The sequence below is a fragment of the Lutjanus erythropterus genome, chromosome 19 (genome assembly GCF_056507025.1).
Source record: "Lutjanus erythropterus isolate fLutEry1 chromosome 19, fLutEry1.hap2, whole genome shotgun sequence".
Classification (NCBI taxonomy): Eukaryota; Metazoa; Chordata; class Actinopteri; order Lutjaniformes; family Lutjanidae; genus Lutjanus; species Lutjanus erythropterus.
The window spans coordinates 7,055,021-7,075,341 of record NC_139335.1 but is presented as its reverse complement, the minus strand read 5'-3'; the positions used below and the strand labels follow the sequence as shown (position 1 = coordinate 7,075,341).

At 41.2% G+C, this 20,321-nt stretch overlaps 1 protein-coding gene across 1 annotated transcript in view; it reads right to left on the bottom strand.

Moving 5' to 3' along the window:
- The window catches only part of LOC146309194 (inactive phospholipase C-like protein 2), a 95,228-nt gene extending 78,446 nt beyond the window's left edge, over positions 1 to 16,782 (bottom strand). The window contains exon 1 of the mRNA XM_084745172.1: positions 15,991 to 16,782. Coding sequence (XP_084601298.1) covers positions 15,991 to 16,293 — 303 coding nt within the window. The 5' untranslated portion in view covers positions 16,294 to 16,782. The remainder of the gene's footprint in view (positions 1 to 15,990) is intronic.
- Positions 16,783 to 20,321: the final 3,539 nt, after the last annotated feature.

Genomic DNA, 20,321 nt, shown 5'->3' with positions numbered 1-20,321 from the left:
CAGAATGTGGATGCATGAAGTCAGATGCATGAAGTCTTTCTACTTTTATTCAAATTCAAAATTAAATATTTACAAAAAACGATATCATTTATCATCATTAAACATTATATATCCTGTCTTTGTACTATATCCATTGGAATAGATGTCAAAAAATTTTTTTGCAAATCATTGCAGTCTGTTTTTATTTACATTTAACTTTTTTGAATGGGGGTTTATATTTTGTTGAAGCTGCAAAGAAGCAAACTGATGCTGCAAAGGAAACACTAGCTGTCTGTGTGTGTGTGTGTGTGTGTGTGTGTGTGTGTGTGTGTGTGTGTGTGTGTGTGTGTGTGTGTGTGTGTGTGTGTTTGTTTAGAGCATCAGTGGAATGTCTGAGTGACATGTCCCTGCTTGTACTGTAACCTGCAGAAAGACACCCCGGGGCAACACACACAGGTCACAGGAGGCATGAATGAGGACCGGGTGGTAACAAGAAGCAGCCAGTTTAACATCTTTAAAACAAACCAGAAGGCAGATTGGCTCAGTAACATCTGTGCAAGATTTCTGTAACTACTAAAAATATGAACAGCAAGTCTCCTGTGGAAGTATATTGTGAAATAATTTAAGTAAATTTTGTTCCACCGCATGTTGAGCTTGTGTAGGTGCTGCAGTTTAAGAATAGCTAATCAATAGAAAGGCACATGATATTTCTTTCGATGTGTAGGCAGCCACCACAACTAACGGTAAATTATGACATGCATGAATGGAAAAGTTCCCCTTTTTTTCCTATTATACTACTATTATTTTCAAGGCAAATTCTGACTGCATAGTGAGGTCAGTTTCTAACAACACAAAACGCCAAAAAAGGTCCAATCACTGAATCAAACAAGACAATTAAATTGTACATCACATCCTCCTCTAATCACATACACACTACTGTGCTCAAAGCCCACAATTTCCTCATCTTGCGCCATCTGTGCCAGAGCAGAAAGAGAAATGGCACCATCTGTGAATCCTTGGCGAGGCCTGTGTACCAGTGGCTATCATAAATCACAGTGGTAAAAAGACATACAGTATAGTTCAGAAGACAACTGTCCCCTCCATACATACTCTATACACTTCTTTCACCACGAGGCCCAAAAACTAGATATTAAATACCAACACTTTTAAAAGTTCAATTCATAACGGTGTCACCTCTGTGCTGTAGTTGCACACTTGGTCGAACAACTTCTATCTGTTCTTTTCAGTATGATGGATGAATTCATGGTGCACTTTGCAACACATTGAAAACAATATATAAACAAGATTAACACCACTTCTTAACTGGAAGTGATGGGAGTGAACAAACATCAGATTGTTTCACTTTTTCTCAATAAAAATATCCTAATCTGATCTGTGCATCAGCAATCAGTCTAAGCAAAGTGTTGCTTGTTTGAAAAAAACATTTGCCTGGTTCTATTTATGCGCAAGCTTTGCACACCTCCGACTTTTTTTCACTGGCCAAAACCGACACCGAGGTTCTTGATGTTTCTTTTTCCCCTTCAGTGAGCAGTCAGCATGCACAACGAGAGACTAATTTGTGAGGCTGAGAAGAGGCTTATCATATATGATGAACAGAAACAGACAAGGTTTGGATGGAAAAACAGGGAGCCGTTGGGAGTTATGAGTAAGTCAAAGTCCCCCAATTATACAGAAAGTGAAATAAGAAAATGACATTAGCTATAAATAATTAACTTTGATACCGAAATGACTAATTTGCATGGAGAGAAATTACAAGTGGCGCCACTGCAACATTGCTTGTTGTATATGTTGACAATTTTTTGAGCTGGAGTCTGTATTCTAGCAGCAATGTAGAGCTGTACTTAACATATTAATAACAACGGTTTGAGTCATGCTAATGATCTGCAGGTATAGTGTTATTATCTAAGGCCATTGCAGAGCTCCAAAAGATGGTGATACCAGGTTGACAAGGTTTATCTATATAGTATTGAGCAAACTGAAATTTTGATCTAATGGTGGTTTTAGAGGAGAAGTCAGGGGATCAATAAAGCTGTTAGGATTAACCCTGTGACTGTGACTGTACAAAACTTCATGGCAGTCCTTTCAATAGTTGGGTGGAGATGTTTCAGTCTGGACCAAACTGACCAAACAACATGGCCAAAAATAATAGTTTAAAGCAGCATTTCCCAAACTTATTCCATAATTCTCTATTGTGCACAAGATGTTGAAAAGAAAATACAAGGAAGAGTTAATAAAGTTTATAAAGCCATTCGAAATGCAGAGGAGAGGCCTCGGTGTGTTCTATGTGGGGAGAAGATCATTAATAAGAGCTTAAAAATGAATAAAATGGACTGAAAGCATTCTCAGCATCAGGGTGAGTCAAAAGAATTTCCCATGAAAAGAAGAGATTTTCAAGACACAGTGTTTTGACAAAGTAAAAGGAAGCTAATCATGCATTTCTTTGTGTAGCACTTGAATTTTGTGTGTTTATTAGTTGGTGACTAGTGTGTTGCTAGCTTGCTAATATTTCTTTTCAGTGTTAGCCGTCATTGATGATGTTATCTTGCTTGCCACGATTGACATTCCAGCATTCCAAACTCAACTAGTGGGTTTGTCCCTAATATGGAAAGTTTGGAGACACTTTCTATTTTTGGGTCTCAAGCTCAAAGTCTCCAAAACCTGAAATTAAAGAGATAACATCCCCATACCACTGGCAGATTTTTCTACAGCCACATTGACTTTAAAGACAATAGTTCTCATGAGGAAGAGATTAATTCTCTTCTCTTCATTTGATTTTTTTTTTTAATACAGCCTAATTGCTGTTAGGCTGGAAATACCAACAACTACCATAACTGAAACAGTGATTTAAGCCTAAAATAGCAAAGTTTGATTTCAAAATAATAAAAAATAATAATGAAACAAGACAAACCAGACACTTTCTTTCAGTATTTGACGATGTGCTACAGACACATTTCAGTGTGTGCAAAAATGTTTGGAGGTTTGACACCCAGCACTGCTCGTTCCAGCACATGACTGAGAGCTGCATGCCGATCATGAGATAATCTCATTATGCTTTTTATCAACAGAAATTTGAAAACACTGCAGCCTGCTCTGCTTTGTAGACCTCAAACAAAAAAAAACACTTGTTCAGTTTTCAGAATGAGTGAATATAAGCCCAAGATTATATAATATATAAATAAGTTTAGGTCTGAGGTTGGCAGAGTCTTGACATGGTGTGAGATTAAACAGAACGCAAAGGACAGAAGCACGCAATGAAAAAAAAAACTAAAGCAAATATAGCAACGCAGACCAGACAGAACCCAGAAACAACACTGGCATCCATACCGACAAGGGCGAAAAAATACAGAGACCAGACAGCATAAGAAAGCCAGAGGCTTTTCTTCAGTAGCTCCACAAGAGAGGTCTCAACTCAAATCTATGATAACCTCCAAACACGACCTTACACTCCCACATGACCACCGTATTTGACCTCCAACAGTGCGGCAGTATGTGCTCACTGTCGCTCATAATCAATAGTTTTGATTTATTTTCCTGCAGAAGTTGTTGCCAATGATGAGGTCTAAAATACTGAGCAAGATGAGAACAGCATCGAGGTTGAAGGTTAGGACTTGAGACTTGCAATCATTATCGACAACATAAGCCTTGAACGGTGATCATCACAAGCAAAACTGCATATCACTTTGTGCAACTGGTTTATTTTTATAGTCAAAATGCAAATCCTGAATTTGAGTCATCAGTCTCAATTCTAACTCAAGTCTCAAGTCATGAATACCACTTCAAAGTCAAGTCTTTCATCACTGTTAGTCAAGCAAGTCTCAAGACGCAATTCTGACTTCAGTCAAGACACGTGACTTCAGTCCCCCCCTGTGGTTCACACACTGATGATGACCTGCGTGTCTGCATATCCAGATGCACGTGTCGGGTTGAAAAAGTCAAGCTGTCTTGAGTACAGCTTGACTCGTACATGACTGTTCTCAGAGCACATACACACACAAATATAGTGTGCTGTAATATCTATTAATATATATGACGTCTCACCAGCTCTGGCATGCTTTAATGCAGATTCATGCACAAGGTCAGACAGTTGCATCACTTCCTTTCTTCCCGCCATTCTATGGCCTTATCATCCATTATTAGTTTTTCCGTATCTTATTGTATTCTCTCAGGAAGCAGTGCTGAAAGGTTTAGTCTTCTGTCACGATTAACTTTCTGTGAGGAATTTCCCTCTGTTTCAGCGAGAAGAGCTGTTGTGCTTGGACTTTGCAAGAATGCTGCAACCATGCACCATTAACATTCACCACTGTCACTTCCAATATCAGAGTGACTGCGGCTGAAAATGACCACACACACACACACACACACACACACACACACACACACACACACACACACACACACACTAATCGTTCTTCCCCCGGTCTGATCTCAGGCGCAGAGATAACTCCAGCAGACCACTCGGGGCAGGAGGAGCAGGAGGAGGAGGAGCAGAAGAATGAAATGGTGCGGACGTGAAGACAGGGCGCTCCCTCCGGCAGGCCAAGCCTAACAGATTGAGTGTCTCAGTAAATAAAGCAAGGCCGATGAGGACTTGGCGCTGGTCTTACCTGTTACCATCCTTTTCTGCTCTCTTTAATTAAGTCGTGTGATGAAAGAAACCCGAAGAAACAGAGCCGGCTCCATCGCCTATGCTTCCTTCCCATCAGTGGGATTACCTGGGGAAACCTAGGATTCACACCAAAGTCTGTAATAGAGCAAGAGGCAAGACGAGAAGCACGAGTGCTACACATGTTGACATAAACGGTGTGAAAATGTGTGTAGCACAAAATTAATTTCCTACCTACAATGCACTGAAACAACAGACTGTTGGACTATCCAGCATACCTGCAAACACTCTTGTTTTTCCCCACACTTCTCCTGTATCTCATGGCCATCTCCTGTACCCACCTGTTTTTATTTCTCCCTGGAAACTCACATAATTTGCATGGAACTCGGAATAACATGGAATAATTTTCATAAACACAGACATAAGTTTTATATTTTTGTCTGACACAGGTCTGATTTAGGGTGCAAAAGCATGCATTGCAGCTTCAGTTAAACATTTTAGCCTCGAGCGTGAGGTGGCAGAACTATGTGACTCCACGCGCAACTCTGAAACAGCTGCACCAGTTACAGTTAAACGTGATAATGACAGCTCAGCAAATGGAAAGATTTACCTCAGAATGTGTCCAACATGTCTGGTTGGTCGAACACAAATCTGCACCCAGTGACAGATGGAAATGACTTTCCAGCAGGTAGTAATGGTCAAAAGAAAAAATAAAGAAAAACATTAAATGTTGGCAGGTATGCTGTCCAGTGTTTACCCTACCGTTATCTTAAGGGTGACGTAACACACTGCACCAGTCAAGTGGTTATATGCCATTTTAGTCTGACGCAGCCAACACACAACCTTTTTCTGGATCGAAAGGCAAACCACGCTTGTTTCATGAACTGTCATGTCTCACTTTGCTAATTACAACATGCCATTCTGGGGCTGTCGTCTGCAGGAGCTACAGCCCCAACTAGTGGCAGGAGGATGCATATCATCTTGGAGGCACCAGTGAACCGCCATTAATAAAATATTAATAAATGGTTTAACGGACTAGAATTTCCGGTGACGATGTTATATTGTATAGTTGACTAATCGCACACGTCCCCAATGAGGAGAGGTTCACGTGGATATTGAAAAATTTAGTTTTAAATTTAACAGTAGACTTTGGTGTGGTGGTAGGTGGTAGAATTAACTTCCTCTCCCCTTGCAGCCTGCCCACCCCCCTAAAGCAGTCAACCTCGGAGACATTCTGCTATCACACAGATTTCAAATGGCAATGTTAAAAAATGAACATGCAACCTTTTGTTTTGGTGAACTTTTTTTGATGATTGCAAACTATTTCATCATCCTTAGTCACACAGTACTCTTCTGAATGTACTGTTATATTCCCTTCCTGACTCGCTGCACAGTAAGATGAGGAGAAAAAATGTGATTGAGAGGAGGTGCCGTATGTTCTACAGGCAGTAAAAAACATGTCAGAGCAAAGCCAGGTGGAGCCACGCTCACAAACATATTGTCATTCATCTATCAGACCCCTGCTCTTCCAGCCCAGATGAAGCTGGGAAACATCCAGCCCGACAAATCTGAATACTACTCATCCTTTCTCGTGTCCTTGAAAATGACAACAGCCGTCCTGAGAGAGCCAATATGTGGTTTCATCTGCTGATCAAACTAGTGTCCCGCCCTGACATATACAGTAACACTGGTGTCCCACCTCCGCTGTGGTATCATCGCTGCTGCGCGCGTCCCGAAAGGATCATCAAGATAAGGCATCACCCCAAACACACCCTGGTGGTGTCCAATCAAATCAATTGTTCTTGTTTGAAACAACTGCCTTTGTCTGGGGCCCAATTTGACACATGGGTAATTGAGGTTCCAGCTCAAGTCATTATCCTTTAAGGGAATAAAGGAAGAGGAAGGATTAGGAGGCAAGTTTGGACGGCCCAACCCCCACAAAACAAGACACAGATGGCCACTAGGACAGGGAGAACTCGACTGGGCTGTGTCGTCTCTCAACAATTAGTAAAGAAGGAAAAGTCAAACACACCAAATCCTTGTCAGAGCTGTAAGGGCAGCTTGTCTAGTTTAGTGTTTGCTAATTAGCATTAGTGCTTTTAAAGGTAAATAAGGAGTGAAGTCAATGGGACATTCAAAGCCGCTGTAATGTCAAAAAAAAATGTAAAGAAACAGTGTGCAGTATTTAGTGGCATCTGGCAATGAGCTTGCAGATTGCAACTGTCATGTTTAATCTAGGGCTGCAACTTCTATAAAACATCAGAAAATAAAGAAAAATGTCAATCCCAGTTTCTGAAAGTCCATGGTGATGTCCTTAAATGTCTTGTTGTGTCAGTCCAAAACCCAAAGATATTCAGTTTCATATGGGAATAAACAGAGAAAAGCAGGAAATCTCCATAAGTAAAGTAAAAAAAACTGCTTTTTCTTCTATCTCTGCATGAAAATTTGCTTTAGGGATTAATTGATTATAATGTTGTTTAATGGTTTAATTTAATCACAGTTTTTTTTAATTATTCTGTATTTGATTAGCTTTTGGCAAATCAGCACCATTAAAGATATGAAACATGGATGTACAAACAACCATCACTGGGTTACTTTCTTATGACTCTCGTCTGAGATAATATTTTTTTTTTTAAATGTGTGTAGGGCTGCAACTAACCATTTTTTCATTACTGATTAATCTACAGATTATTTTCTTTATTTATCGATTAGTTTTTTAGTCCATAACATATCAGCAAATGGTGAAAAATGTTGATAAAGCCCAATGTGATGTCCTGAAATGGTATTCAGTTTACTGTCACAGAGGAGTAAAGAAACTTCAAGCTGCTGACTGCGTTGATAAGCCGTCAAAATCCACAGATCAAACTACAATAACCTCCACTTGTTTTTCAACTGATATCTTTGTCTCACATCTGAGGACACGTGCCTAACAGTTTGAAAAGCCCTTGCTTACAAAAACAAAAGTAAATGTAATGACACACTACTGTTTAAAGCTGTATTTGAAACAAACCAGAAACCCATATATAGACTCTCCATATCATGTCTCCACTAGAAACTCAGACTATAACTGATGTATCTGATTTCTCCCTCTAGACTTCTTGTCTTTTCTTTGCTCTGATCTGACAGCGATGCAGCTTCAAGTGATAACACATTTTGGAGAGACAAGAGAAAGTTACCTGGACTATCAAGTACCCGTGAAATACCAGGCCAAGAAAAAACATAAAACGTTCATAAATCACAGCTCATCTCTGATCAACATCTCAGTGGGGCAAATTTAAACATACTTGTTCTAGGAACGCGTCTGGGCCTCTCGAGTTTGGTGTTTCTCTGTGGGTAAGTGACCTTTACAAAACTGTTGATGCTTTTGCTCCCTGATCGACACTAAGCTGCGGATTCAAAACACAAAAGAGGCACATTTGAGTTTGTATTTTGCAGATTGCTGCTTTGAGAGAAACCAGCCAAGACAGCAAGCAATGATTCAGCAGGCCCAGACGTCTGTAATCACCACTTCACATCTTCTGCTGCCTCCGTTTTCAACGCAGTGCAGATCTCTGTTTTCCAAAAATATCTAAGCGTTCAGTACGAGGTGCTGCTGCAGGAGACCTGGGAATTACTTGTGCACTTTAAAATCCTTAAAAGAGACGTGCATTTTACTTTCTGGTTCTCCAGCCATACTTTCTGCCCATTACTTTAAATTACATTTTTGGAGGGAGCTCTTAATCTATGTAAAGCTTGTGATATGAGCAGTGAGGCGTGGACACGCTCTTATTTCAATTCTCATCATCATCATCTCAGATGATCCCACTAAATGTAATCAGCGTTTTAGTTCGGGCTTGTTGTAGTGAGGCGTCCTCGCTGCTCGGGAGGATCAGCCAAATCTCACATTAGCTAAACAATAGCCAGGAGGAGCAGAGGCAGCCTGACAGGGGGATCCATCAGGGGGCAGAAATTTAAGACACCACTGCACGTGTCTAACAGATCCCCTACATCCCCTGCAGCTACGTTTCTATCCAGGTGTCAGACTAGTTTTAAGTAAAGGCTGTGAATTACTTATGTTTTGTGGCTTTCTAAAAGTATAATATGCTGTAGCTAAACACAAAGTTACTACTGTGCATTGTTTTTCTAAGATAATTCATAGATTATATAAAATGACCCTTTATTGATCCCCCAGAGGGTACATTCAGCCGTTAATGCAGCATAAGGACAGATTAAGTCCAGACAGATAAAGAAACTTAAATAAAATACATAATTAACCAGGCTGCACAAGTAATAATCATACAATACATGAAATAATACTAATAATTATGACACTAATTTGTTTGTTGCTGCTGCACTTCCTCCTTGAAGATAAAAAAAGACATGCACTAATCCATAAATGAACAGTCATACCACCACTCTGCCACAAAACAAACAAATTTAGCATCGTGCCAAGCATGGAAATCATTGACAGATGTGCTCTTTATTGACCAATCATTTCCAGCTCGAGTAAGTTTAAACACTTTGGGGGATATTGAGAAAATAACATCTTCATTTGGTTACAAATATTCAGTTTACAAGGGTCTGGGAAAACCCATCATGGTATTGGGGAGCTGAGGAAGAGGACGGCTGGAATCTGCTTTGCAAGCCAAACAACTCGCTGTGCAGTAGAGGCCCTCTCCCTTTGTATTTGCACAAGTCTGCAGGTCACTACATACACAAACGCACACAACAGCAACTGCACTTCCACACCTGCTTTGCTGACAAGAATGAAATAATAGAAAAAGCTCTAATCATGTGATAATGTCTAAGGCTAAAACAAAAACTTTAAGGCTTCAAAGCTTCTACCATTGCAATGGTAATCGACGTCTTAATCTGTATCTAATTGCTTTGTTTTTTTGTTTCTTGTTTGTTTAAAGAGAGGAAGGAGACGTTGCGTAAGTTGCGCTGAAAAATAGGCAAAATGCTGATGATGAAGAGCCACAAATGGAGTACCTCTATAACATTTAGTCTCAAAAAAACAGGCCTGTGATCCGAGTGCACAGAACAGTATCCAAGAGCAGAAAAACATCCTTGCGAGGGAACACTTCTGCTGCCTGCAACACACATTCAGCCATCAAATTGACTTTTGAGACTCTCATTAGACTCATAATTACAATATCAAATAAGTAATCACTGTGTTCCACCATTTATAGCCATTGTGAACCTCTAAGGGAACAGATGTTTGCATCAAGTTTGTATAACTTAGTCATAATGCAAGAATCCTCCAGAAATCCATGGTACTTTTTATTTGCACCCTTTAATTAATCTATTTATTGATTTCTGGCTCCATGTTTTTAGTAATCTTTTGTCTGTTCTTACTCCCCATTTAACCCACTGCTGACTGTGTGTTGTCTGTCTGTTATTCTATCTACCTACTTCCTGGTGAAAATCCTTGTGGGATGAACTCGAATGCACCACAAAAAGGAGCATCCACCCATCAACACTGGGCAGTTGTGAAAGGCGCCGTTGTCTGCATGGTCAGTCCTAACACCGGTACACTACAAGTCCTGTGTTGAGTCACTGTCATGATGCGTGACAGCCGTTATCAGGACCAGAGGTGGTCAAGCACAGTGCTGAACTGCTTTTTCCATTTGGACGGTCGGTGAGTGGAGGAGGAGGATGACTTTGAGATCGGAGGGAGCATTTCAAAGCCTGTGCTTTTTTGACATCACCTTTCGTGCCATGTTTCTGTGCTGCAGCTTTGAAAATTGCATCTCAAGACTCTTGATTTAACCCAGGAATTTTCAGTCCTTGCAAAGCTGAGAACACAGTTTTCTAGTCTCCCCTTTAAACTAAAGATACCACATTTAGTTGACCTAAATATAAATGTGAAGAGAACCCTTGAGAATAGAGTTGTGATGGTATGGATTTTTTCTTACTGCAGTGACAAAGCAACATATTTTGACGAGATGGTGGTTTACGACGACTGCCTTAATTGCTTACTGAAGCATACTGTCATAAGAGTGGCGTAGCCCCATGAAGGAATAGGGCACTGCATAAGTGTGTGACATGCAAGTAAAGGAAAGTGAGCGACAGAAACTTAAACTTAGCAGTAAGCTGTCTCTCTGGCAGTAAATGTACAGTACAGGTTACAGTGAGTCAGTTAATAAATGCTGCAGCTTCTCAAGACCAAGAAAAGTCTTATCTTATTTCCCAACTGCTTGAAAAGTGAAGGTGCTTGGCCCTGAAATAGGCTGAGCAGGAAAGGCTAATGTTAAGCTAATGCTAACGTACCGCAGTGATGACGATCTTGGTGCTCAACCCTGTGGCAGGCCTCAGCAAAATTGCAGCGACGCGGTTATGGTGACAGGCCTTCTGGAGAACCCTAAAGAAAACTTAAATCTCTCATCTTTCGTACCTCTTGTAAATCAAAAGTATCACCTCCTCCTGTATGACGTTCTCTTTTGCACTTTCGGTTGACAGGATTGACCCCTCCATAAGCCAATCATGTATGTCAGCCCCTTATTAAGCCTCCCAGTGCACTCTTGGGCTGATGAGGGGCACATCGGGTCATAATGGCTCAAATCTATTATAGGAGGCCATGAATGAGAGGGTGAATTGATATCCTGCCAATCAGGGAGGCACAGAGAGCCACGGTGCATGAGAAGAGAGGACCTTACGCAAGACGGATTGATAACTGTGTGATCTTTATTGATCTTTATTCCCAATGGACATTAGCTGTGTTACATCACTGATGTCTTGCCTTCTATTTGGATCACTTTTAACCCAACCACGAACTGTATTTTTTCTTGCACGTCTGAAAATAAATGTTTGACCTTTTATCTGCTGTTAAGGTTAACGACAACAGATATGGCAAAATCTTGGGAGGTTCTGTTAAGATGCAGTAGTGCTGTCCTTAAATTCTTAGTAAAATCCTGTTTGCGCCTTTTCTAGTTGTGCTGGTTGTCAGTTCCCTCCAGCCAGCAGCCGGGCTGGAGCCGGCCTCGCAGCTGTCCACAATCCAGCATTACATAACAAGGCTGCATCACAAACCCCCCTCTAGCCACTTTGCAGCCTCTCCACCATGACACTGTCACCCCGCTGAGGAAATGACAAGAGGCCAAAGTTGGATGCCCGCTTAAGGGACAGGCACACAAACTCCTCTCTTGTAAGATCTGCTTGTAGAGGGCCGAGTTAACGAGGGAACGCAGTGCTGTAATAGCTCATTTGCTTCCCCGTTCCCGTGGACCTGTAGCCCCTTCACCTTCTCAACCTCCACTCAAACACACGCACAGCAAAGTGCTGCTCAAGTGTGGGTGGGTGTGATGAAGCTATACATGAACCAAGCCTACAGAATGGCTGACCCATTTTCCCACCATGCTCTGCTCGAACAGCGTGTACCATTTTGTGGCTATAATGTGTGATGCATCGTTCTAGAGTTGCTCGGACAAATTAAATCCATCGATGACACACCTGATGAACATGAGAATTTATCAAAAGGTACAGGGTATGTTTCAGGCACTGTGACAGCAGTGTTTCACGTCTATGCTTTGAATATCTTTATGATGAATGCTCAAACCTGTTCTACAGGGTCATGTCATCATTAGAAGACTGTAACAACACTTACTAACAGGATGTAACCGAATGTCTTTAGTCTACTTTAAACTGCCCCCAAAAAGGATATGACGTTCTACTGGTGATGTGTCTGGGAGACTGCAGTCTATTACAATTCCAGGAAAAAGCAGCAGTTTAATTAATTATTGCTGAATAACTACAGAAGTGTTTTCTACAGTGTTACACAGACTGCTGTCTGAAGTGCAGCTGAACATAAAAAACGGGAATTCCTCAAGTTGTGCACAACTTATCAGATTACAGTTTCCCAATATCAGTTTATTCAGCTGCTCAGTGAAAAATTCAATATTGCACATATCTGTGCTTTCCCTTTATTTCACCAAGGGCATGTATGCAGTATCTACACAGAGTTGTTCATTAACATTTCATGTCATTAAAGGGATAGTTTGGATTATTTGGTTGGTTTGTAGGAGTCAGGCAATCAGTGTGTTGCCTACAGTAGGTGTCTGTCGACACATCCCCCGTTTAAAAAAGGATCAGCAGCAAAACATAATTATCATTTTAAGTGTATGCTATAGTGCGGTCGGTTAGTTTGTGTTTTAAAAGGTTTGTTCGGAGCCAACAAAGTCACGCAACAGCACAAACTAACAGATTGAGGCAGCAGAAGTCGAGCAACTCCCGTGTTCTGCAAGGTAAAAATGACTGATTTCAACAATGGAGTCTAGTTGTTTTAGGGACAGTGATATTTGATTTTTATAATGGTTGTTTTGCATCAGAAAAGGCTGTCTGTCGTCGAGGTAAAGCAGTGAAAATATTCTAAATACAGTATATACTTATACTGATATTGATTTTTTTCTGGTGGGCCTTTTACTACATGACTTAAAAGTGTCTTGCTGCTGACTCTGTCCACACATACTCTTGCTGCTTCCCTAAAATGGGGAAAAACACTTACTATGCATAAGTACCTCGTACAACCCCACTTCAAATAATCCAAACTACCTCTTTAAAGATGCTCAAATACCTCCAGCAGGCTGATTTTTCTGAATTCCAAATATATCGCACAGATCAGTCCCTTCCAGCGAAGTGAGATCTGTGTGTTGGTTACCGAAACGACACATCGACACAACTTCAGCTCATGAACTCATTTTTAGAGCTGTCCCCGGTTATTTCTGAGGATACATGAGAATTTTGCTTGTACTTCATCACGCTCTGCGAGCAAAGCACAGCAGGATCACTTCCTAACACGTGAACGCGCTATTCAGAGAATCAGCCTTTGAAGATTCGTTATCAATCATATTTAGACAGCACAATCCCCTCCAGCTTTCCTGTCAAGCTTTGCTCCTGAGCTTCACAGAGGTGGACTGATTGTTGGGGAGGGAGAGGAGGGATTTACTGGAGGGCTTTTTGAGCCATATCTTTTTTTTTTTTTTATGAAAAACAAATGTTTAATAGTAGGCGTACATACCAAGACAAAGCCTCAGGGTGAAAACAGTAAATAATGTGCCATTATTTGGATTCCATTGCGCTGACAACATTCAACCAGTGCTGGTGTCTGTTTTCATACATACATGTCGTTTTTGTGGGAGGCTGCACTGTGTCTGCCCACATCCACAGGGAATCTAATAATAGGGGTACCAAAGAATTAACCGGCGTTTTGTGACAGTTGCTAAGCAAACTAGGTCTGATATGACAGAATGCAACTCTCCAGTGTGTCTCACCGACACGAAACACTTTCATCTCCACCGAGGACCCCATGACAAATCTGACATGCTAGACTGCACCCTGTGCTGTAAAATCAAGGCATTCTTGTGCACTAAAAGCACAACATGGGGTAACATTAAATAAATCATGCGAGGAAACTTGCCATCTTGCCTGTGTCGGTGTGTGGAAGACCAGTCAATTAACCTCCAGTAATGGAAGCACTAATTAGGGCTGGGCCACCATTAAACACATTAAAATCACTCTTTCCATTACTGAAAGGGCTGTGTGGAGAAAGCTGGCCTGCCCCCCCGCCAACAAATCAGGTTTACATTAGGCAAAAGTTTCAAAGCACACCAAAGACCTCTTTGACCTCTGCATCATCAGGTGTTAATAAATTTGACCCAGGTTTGCTGCAACACCACAAAAAACCTTCATTATTCTTGCATTAAATTAGGGCTGCACCATATGATAAAAAGTCATATTGCGATTATTTTGACTGAAACTGCAAATGCAACACGATTAGTGGAAATTTCCATTAGTGCATTAAAATGTCCTTTTTACTATAAAGAAAAAACTATTAAAATCATGATGTAACGTTTGTTGGGGTCTGTACCAAACAAACATGTTTTCTTACTTCTGGAGAACAAGGTTTTAAAGCCAGAGCATCTCTGCAGCACTACACTACTTCATTATAATGATATTTTCTCACACGTTTTTACTTTTTCAAAAGATTGTAATTTGTTTCTTTTTCTGCAATTTGGATATTGCACTTGGCCATTCTGCAATTTAAATAATATTGTGATCAATTGTGCAGACCTATATTAAATTTGAACACAGATGCTACACTAGGATGTTGTAGGAAGAGCTAAAAAAAAATATCATAAAACGTGAACAATTACTACAACTCCCTAAGGATTAGTTTCATGGTCAATTAATCTGTTCATTATTTTCTCGATTAATGGATTAGTTGTTTCTAAAATGTTATAAAATGGTGAAAATATATTCAGTTTTCTGTCATAGACGAGTAAACTGACTAATCAATTATCAAAAACAGTTGGAAATTAATTTAGTGATTGTTTAATTGTTGCAGCTCTACTAGGATTTTTATATAAATACTTTAAAAATAGAAATGATGGGAACTCTTAAATAGCCTTAATTCACTACAGCTCTCTATAATTTGGGGCTGCAACTACCGTCAATTATTTTCTTGATGAATCAGTTTGTTGTTTGGTCTATAAAATGTCAGAAATTGGTTAAAAAAAAAAAAAAAAAAAAAGCTGATCAGTGTAATCAGTCACAGCCCAAAATGATGATGTCCTCAAATGTTTTGTCTTGCCCAGGAACCAAAGATATTCAATTTACTATAATGAAGGAGCAAAGAAAAGAAGATAATATTCACATTTAAGAAGGTGTAATCAAAGTATTTTGATTTTTTTATGTTAAAATTTTACTCAAACAGAATAATCATAATCATATCTTTATTATTAATTTAGGAAATTATCCATAATCTTGCTGCTCTACTATAATCAGGCTACTTTTTTGGGTACTGTACTGTGCTGTAAGTGTGTGTAATGCTGGACTGTGGCCACAACAGGGTAACTGCAGCAACAGCAACCGCTCAGGCTCCTGCTGCTACTGTTTGAACTGACATTAAAGATGCAACCTGGGACTTCAGTAAAAAATTAATAGTTCTTCAAGATGATTATAACTTCAGGTCAAAGTGTTGGAAGCTACATACAACATGCAGGGACATCCACGTGTGAAAGACCCAAAATACAGCAAATGTTCTGTGGAGCCTGAAGATTTTAAAGCATTTGTTATTCCTGATAAGTGTATTATAGGTTATTAATGTTGTTGCTATAAGTGGGGACATATAGAGTCTAATTTGTGGTAATTCCCTTATGCATTATCTCGTTATGTAACTTCTACCAAGAGTTGCTAAAATAAAAGCCGCTTAATTCTCATTATTCTGGGGGGACTGTGGAGCTCAGTCCCTGGAAGTGTGTGGACCACAGTTTAGATAACTACTAACCACACATTTGTTCAGCTTTTTCTCGCTTTGTTACGCTCCAGCAGCGCACAGTCACTCAGCAAATTCCCCTCGTGTCACCTTGAGGATGGTTGACAAGGAGAATTAAGTGTTTCAATCAACTAACCTTCATGATGCCGCAAGGTGTGTTCCCGGCTCCCTGACTTCTCTCGGCGGAATTATCACGGCTGCCACTCCCGATCCTCGGACTGCTGACCTCCCTGTACCGTCCATTGGTGTAAACTCCCTCGGCCCCGTAGCCCTGGGCAGCGGCGGACACCTCCAAGTACGCCCGGGTGCCGGTCGGAGGCGGCGCGGCCGCATCGCTGGTGATTCCCGCTGCGTTGGTCGCGCCCTGGGCTGTCGGGGCGCCGACGGCAGGATCCAGAAGATGTCCCGACACAGCATCTGAAGCGTGTACCCCTGCCATGATCCCAGCGCCGGCGTTACAGCAGAGCCCTCCCCTCCACAGTGTAAAAACAGCCCATTTTCTCAAAGCGCGGTGGACTTGTTGACGTCCAGGCTGTCTCGTCTTCTTCCTCTTCACCGGATCACCACAGCTGGTCCATCGCCGGAGCGCACGGTGTCGCGTGAAGCCGGGCGGTCAGACCGTCCTGCTGAAATAACGAGCAGACGGTGGAGGCTACCCCGCACACGACCTCCTCCGATTAGCTTTCTGGAGACGTGTGCTCACAAACACTGGAAATACTGACACATGCCGGGGGGTTCCGCTGCTGCCGTTTGTGTTTTCAGCTCACACTTTCGTCTCGGTGTCCTCAGAAATCTGTCTCTGTGGAGTCTCCGCTGTGCGCATCGCCTCGCGTCCTCTACACTTTTGCGCTGCTTGCAAACGGGAGAGCTTCCCCTCTTCTCACACGCATCCGCGGGACAAATTCAAGACTGCCAGAGCGCAGTCGCAATGAACCCCCAAACGCACGCACACACGAGGGAGTGCATGTACAATTAAATCCAGCATCTGGCGCGCGCAATCACAGTTTGATTCTTCCGGCGTGAACGCGCACTATCGCCTCACTACTTAAAGCAACCAAACAGACTGTACTGACAGTTTGTGAGTTCTGGACCAAACATTTTAATATTTATTTCACATTAGGCTCCTCCTCCTCTTATTAGAGAAAGTATCAGTATTACATTTGATGTGAAGTATAACAGAAAGCCTGTAACTCACCTACATAAAACTACCATTTAGCAGACTTTCCATAGGAGGGCGTTAGGGAGCCTCATCTTAAAAACGAGTCAGACTGGATTGGGAATATCTGTATGAAAATTATATTTCTAAAATGCAATTTACTGAAGTGTTCAGGTTTTCATTTTCTCATAATTATAAGTGGAAGCACTTTCTGAGCAGTGTTCTGGGGCAGATTTAGTCATTCTGGGAAACAGACAGGGGGCCCTCCACATCCTCTGTTCATCCTGTTTCACTCCTTGAACACATAAATCATAAAAATAAACTTATTTATGGTGGACCACAAAGGATGAAAGAGGAGTCTCACAGCCTGAGGGAAGAAGCTGATCTGGTGGTACAGCAGCCAATACTTCTATATCTCTTGCCAGATGGCAGCAGGGTGAACAAGCTGTGGCTGGGGTGGGTACTGTATATATACTGTACATTATATCTCCACTTTTTAAGCACAGCCGAGGTAGCTTAGCTTCATTTTTCAACAGTCTGCTGAGGCATGTGTTGACACGAGTTTACGACTGTCTTTCTGAATAATTTCTGCAGGTGTGCAGTATGATCATGAAATAGTCCAAATTAGCAGGAAAGCCCTGAGACACTCATGAATTAAGCATTTTAATGCCATTTTAGTGTATGGATTTTTAGAAAGACATAATTACTTTGTAAAAAGTATATTAAAAAAATCTTAAATCCATTATGAGGTGTTTTATGGAGCCCTTGGTAGCTTGGGGCTGAAAGCAATTGACAACTTTTGCCTAATGCTAAGTTCGCTGCACTCATCATATGAGGGCCTGATTTTCCAAAAAGCTGCAATGTGCTCTTGGAAAAGTGCTCTTTAGGTGCACAATAAGCTGTTGTTGAAGATCAATTAGTTGTCAACAAGACAACTGGGTCTTGAAGAAAAGGAAATAGCAGGAACAGTAGTTTTAGACCTGCAGCCATCTACAGGCAACAATTACTGCTAAAGCAGCGGTTCCCAACCTTTTTTCCTTGGAGCCCATTGTATCTAAGAAAAGCTGAGCCCCCCAGCCTGCATGCAACAAAAGAATAAGTGATTCATTCCAAAGCTTTATTGTCAAAAATTAAGATAAATTATAATCGTTTCCATTCACAGAATATCTACCTTTGGTAACTGTCTCTTTTCTTGTAGAAGCCTAACAATTTTCTTATAAAAACCCCAGAGTAGGCTCATCCAAACCAAAAGAGTAATAGTGATTAATTATCACTGAGCTTGAAAAGTCAGAGATGTGGCCTTCTAAGTAGCCTACTATTTTTGAACGGGACCAAAATTGAATCTTTTTAAATGCTTTTGTATACAGACGTCTGTATAAATAGTGGTTTTAGTTAACATGTGCAAATCTAATTTTGACATCCTCAGAGCAGACAAAGCGTTGGTGACCCCTTGTGATTTCTGTCACCCCCTGAAGCAGGCTTGGAACCCAGTTTGGAAACCATTGTGCTAGAGAGCATTACAGCAGCTTTTTAAAGATCCAGTGAGATCTACTGACAGATCACCAGAAAAAACTGAGGACTCATTTCCTGCAAGTGGTGCAAGTGTCAAAAATGCAGCCGCTTTTCCTTTCTTTGACTAAAGGTGGAGCAAGTTGGACCGAAACATGCAGGTGCAACTAGAAGACAAAGGCTGATACAATAGATTAGATTAAGCCTAGTATTTATTAGTCCATGTTTGTCTTTCTGACAAGAATCTTAAACTTATGATCAGTTTGATTTTAATTAGTTATTTGATGCCATAAAAAGGGGGTTTCACATCATGATTAACAGCTTAGCTCTGCTCTCGACTGGAGTCAGGTGAGTGTGTGCACAGAAACTCAAAAGCGTGGCTCCAATTCTGGTCACTACTGCGCAGACTCTGACTCCAAATGACATCACCAGCATAAGATGGCAGCGCTCGTATCCAGCATATTTTGGCTTCGGTGTTGTGCAGTCGGAGGAAGAGGAGATGCGGTGTGCATATTTTATTTATGTCGGTGGTCCAAGTTGTATCTCAGACATCCCTGTGCTGGACCATCAGCCATCCTGGGACTTCTGTCATTCATGTTTTGGATCAGAATGTTCATCCTCCATTAGATTCTTCTCCCTTGTGTACGTGCTGTCCTTGCCTGTCTGCTCTGTGTTTGCTTCCTTTCTCCTGTCTGTGTGAATGGCCTACTTAATCTTTGTTTTTTGTGTGTTTGTGTAGCTTGTCCTCTTTCCAGGCCTCCATGGTGGAGAGGAGGTCCTGTGGCTCAACTCCTGTCTGTTTGGCAGCACCTGGAAGTTGCTTGATGTCCTCCCCGATTCATGTTCTTCATACACGTTTACAATCTGTGTACAATTTTGTCACCATGATGGTCCATACTGTGATTTTACAACATTGGTCTACTCTGTACACACAGCATCTATTACTGGGAGAGGGATCCCTCCTCTGTTGTCATCCTGAGGTTTAATTTTTGCAAAGTTTTTCCATCACAGCCACATAAAAATCATGGCTGTTTTCCTAAATTTATGGTCACATGCCAACAAATGTGTACAGTTGCCCAGAAACAAGGGTTGGGTCAACGTACTCACTGACTCATCTTACCCATCTCTCCCCCATCTAAGGAATTCAAAGCATGTACTGTATTATCATCACGCTTTTATCTATTAGCATAAAGTATTAGCACTGATTAGTTGTTTGGTTTATCATCACTTCAAACAGGATATTGCAGTGCAGTATGAAATTATGCAGCAGAGTTGGGAAAACACAGCTCTCCATGTGCCGACAAAAAGGACACACTAGGACAAAGTAAATCACCCGATATCAATCACAAAACACTCAGTACAGACAGAGTCACAGAAAAACAGAGGCATCCCACAGATAAAAGCAAATTAAAGAGCAGGGGAAGACCAAGACGCTGTCATCATTACTCCGTGCAAAACCAGGGAAGATGAAATGATTTTACAGTCATGGCAAAGCAGAAGATATCGTCACTGAACCAAATGTGTTTGCTAACCATCCACAGGCGCTAACATTAACTTTGACATTAACTTAGCAGTAAGTAACTCAACATCCAGGTGTGTTGCCAGATGTCTGACAAAGTTTAATGAGGTCGATCAGCACCCTTTATCCCTGCAGATGTTACATTTAGGGATTCTTTTGTTTCGGCCTTATGTGAAGTTGTTCCAGCCAAAGTTTGCCACAGCAGCTCCAGGTGAGCTCGTCTGTGTTGTTTCCGCCGCAGTGATCTGTGGTCGCGCCCGCCAGATCCGTACAGTCATGCATG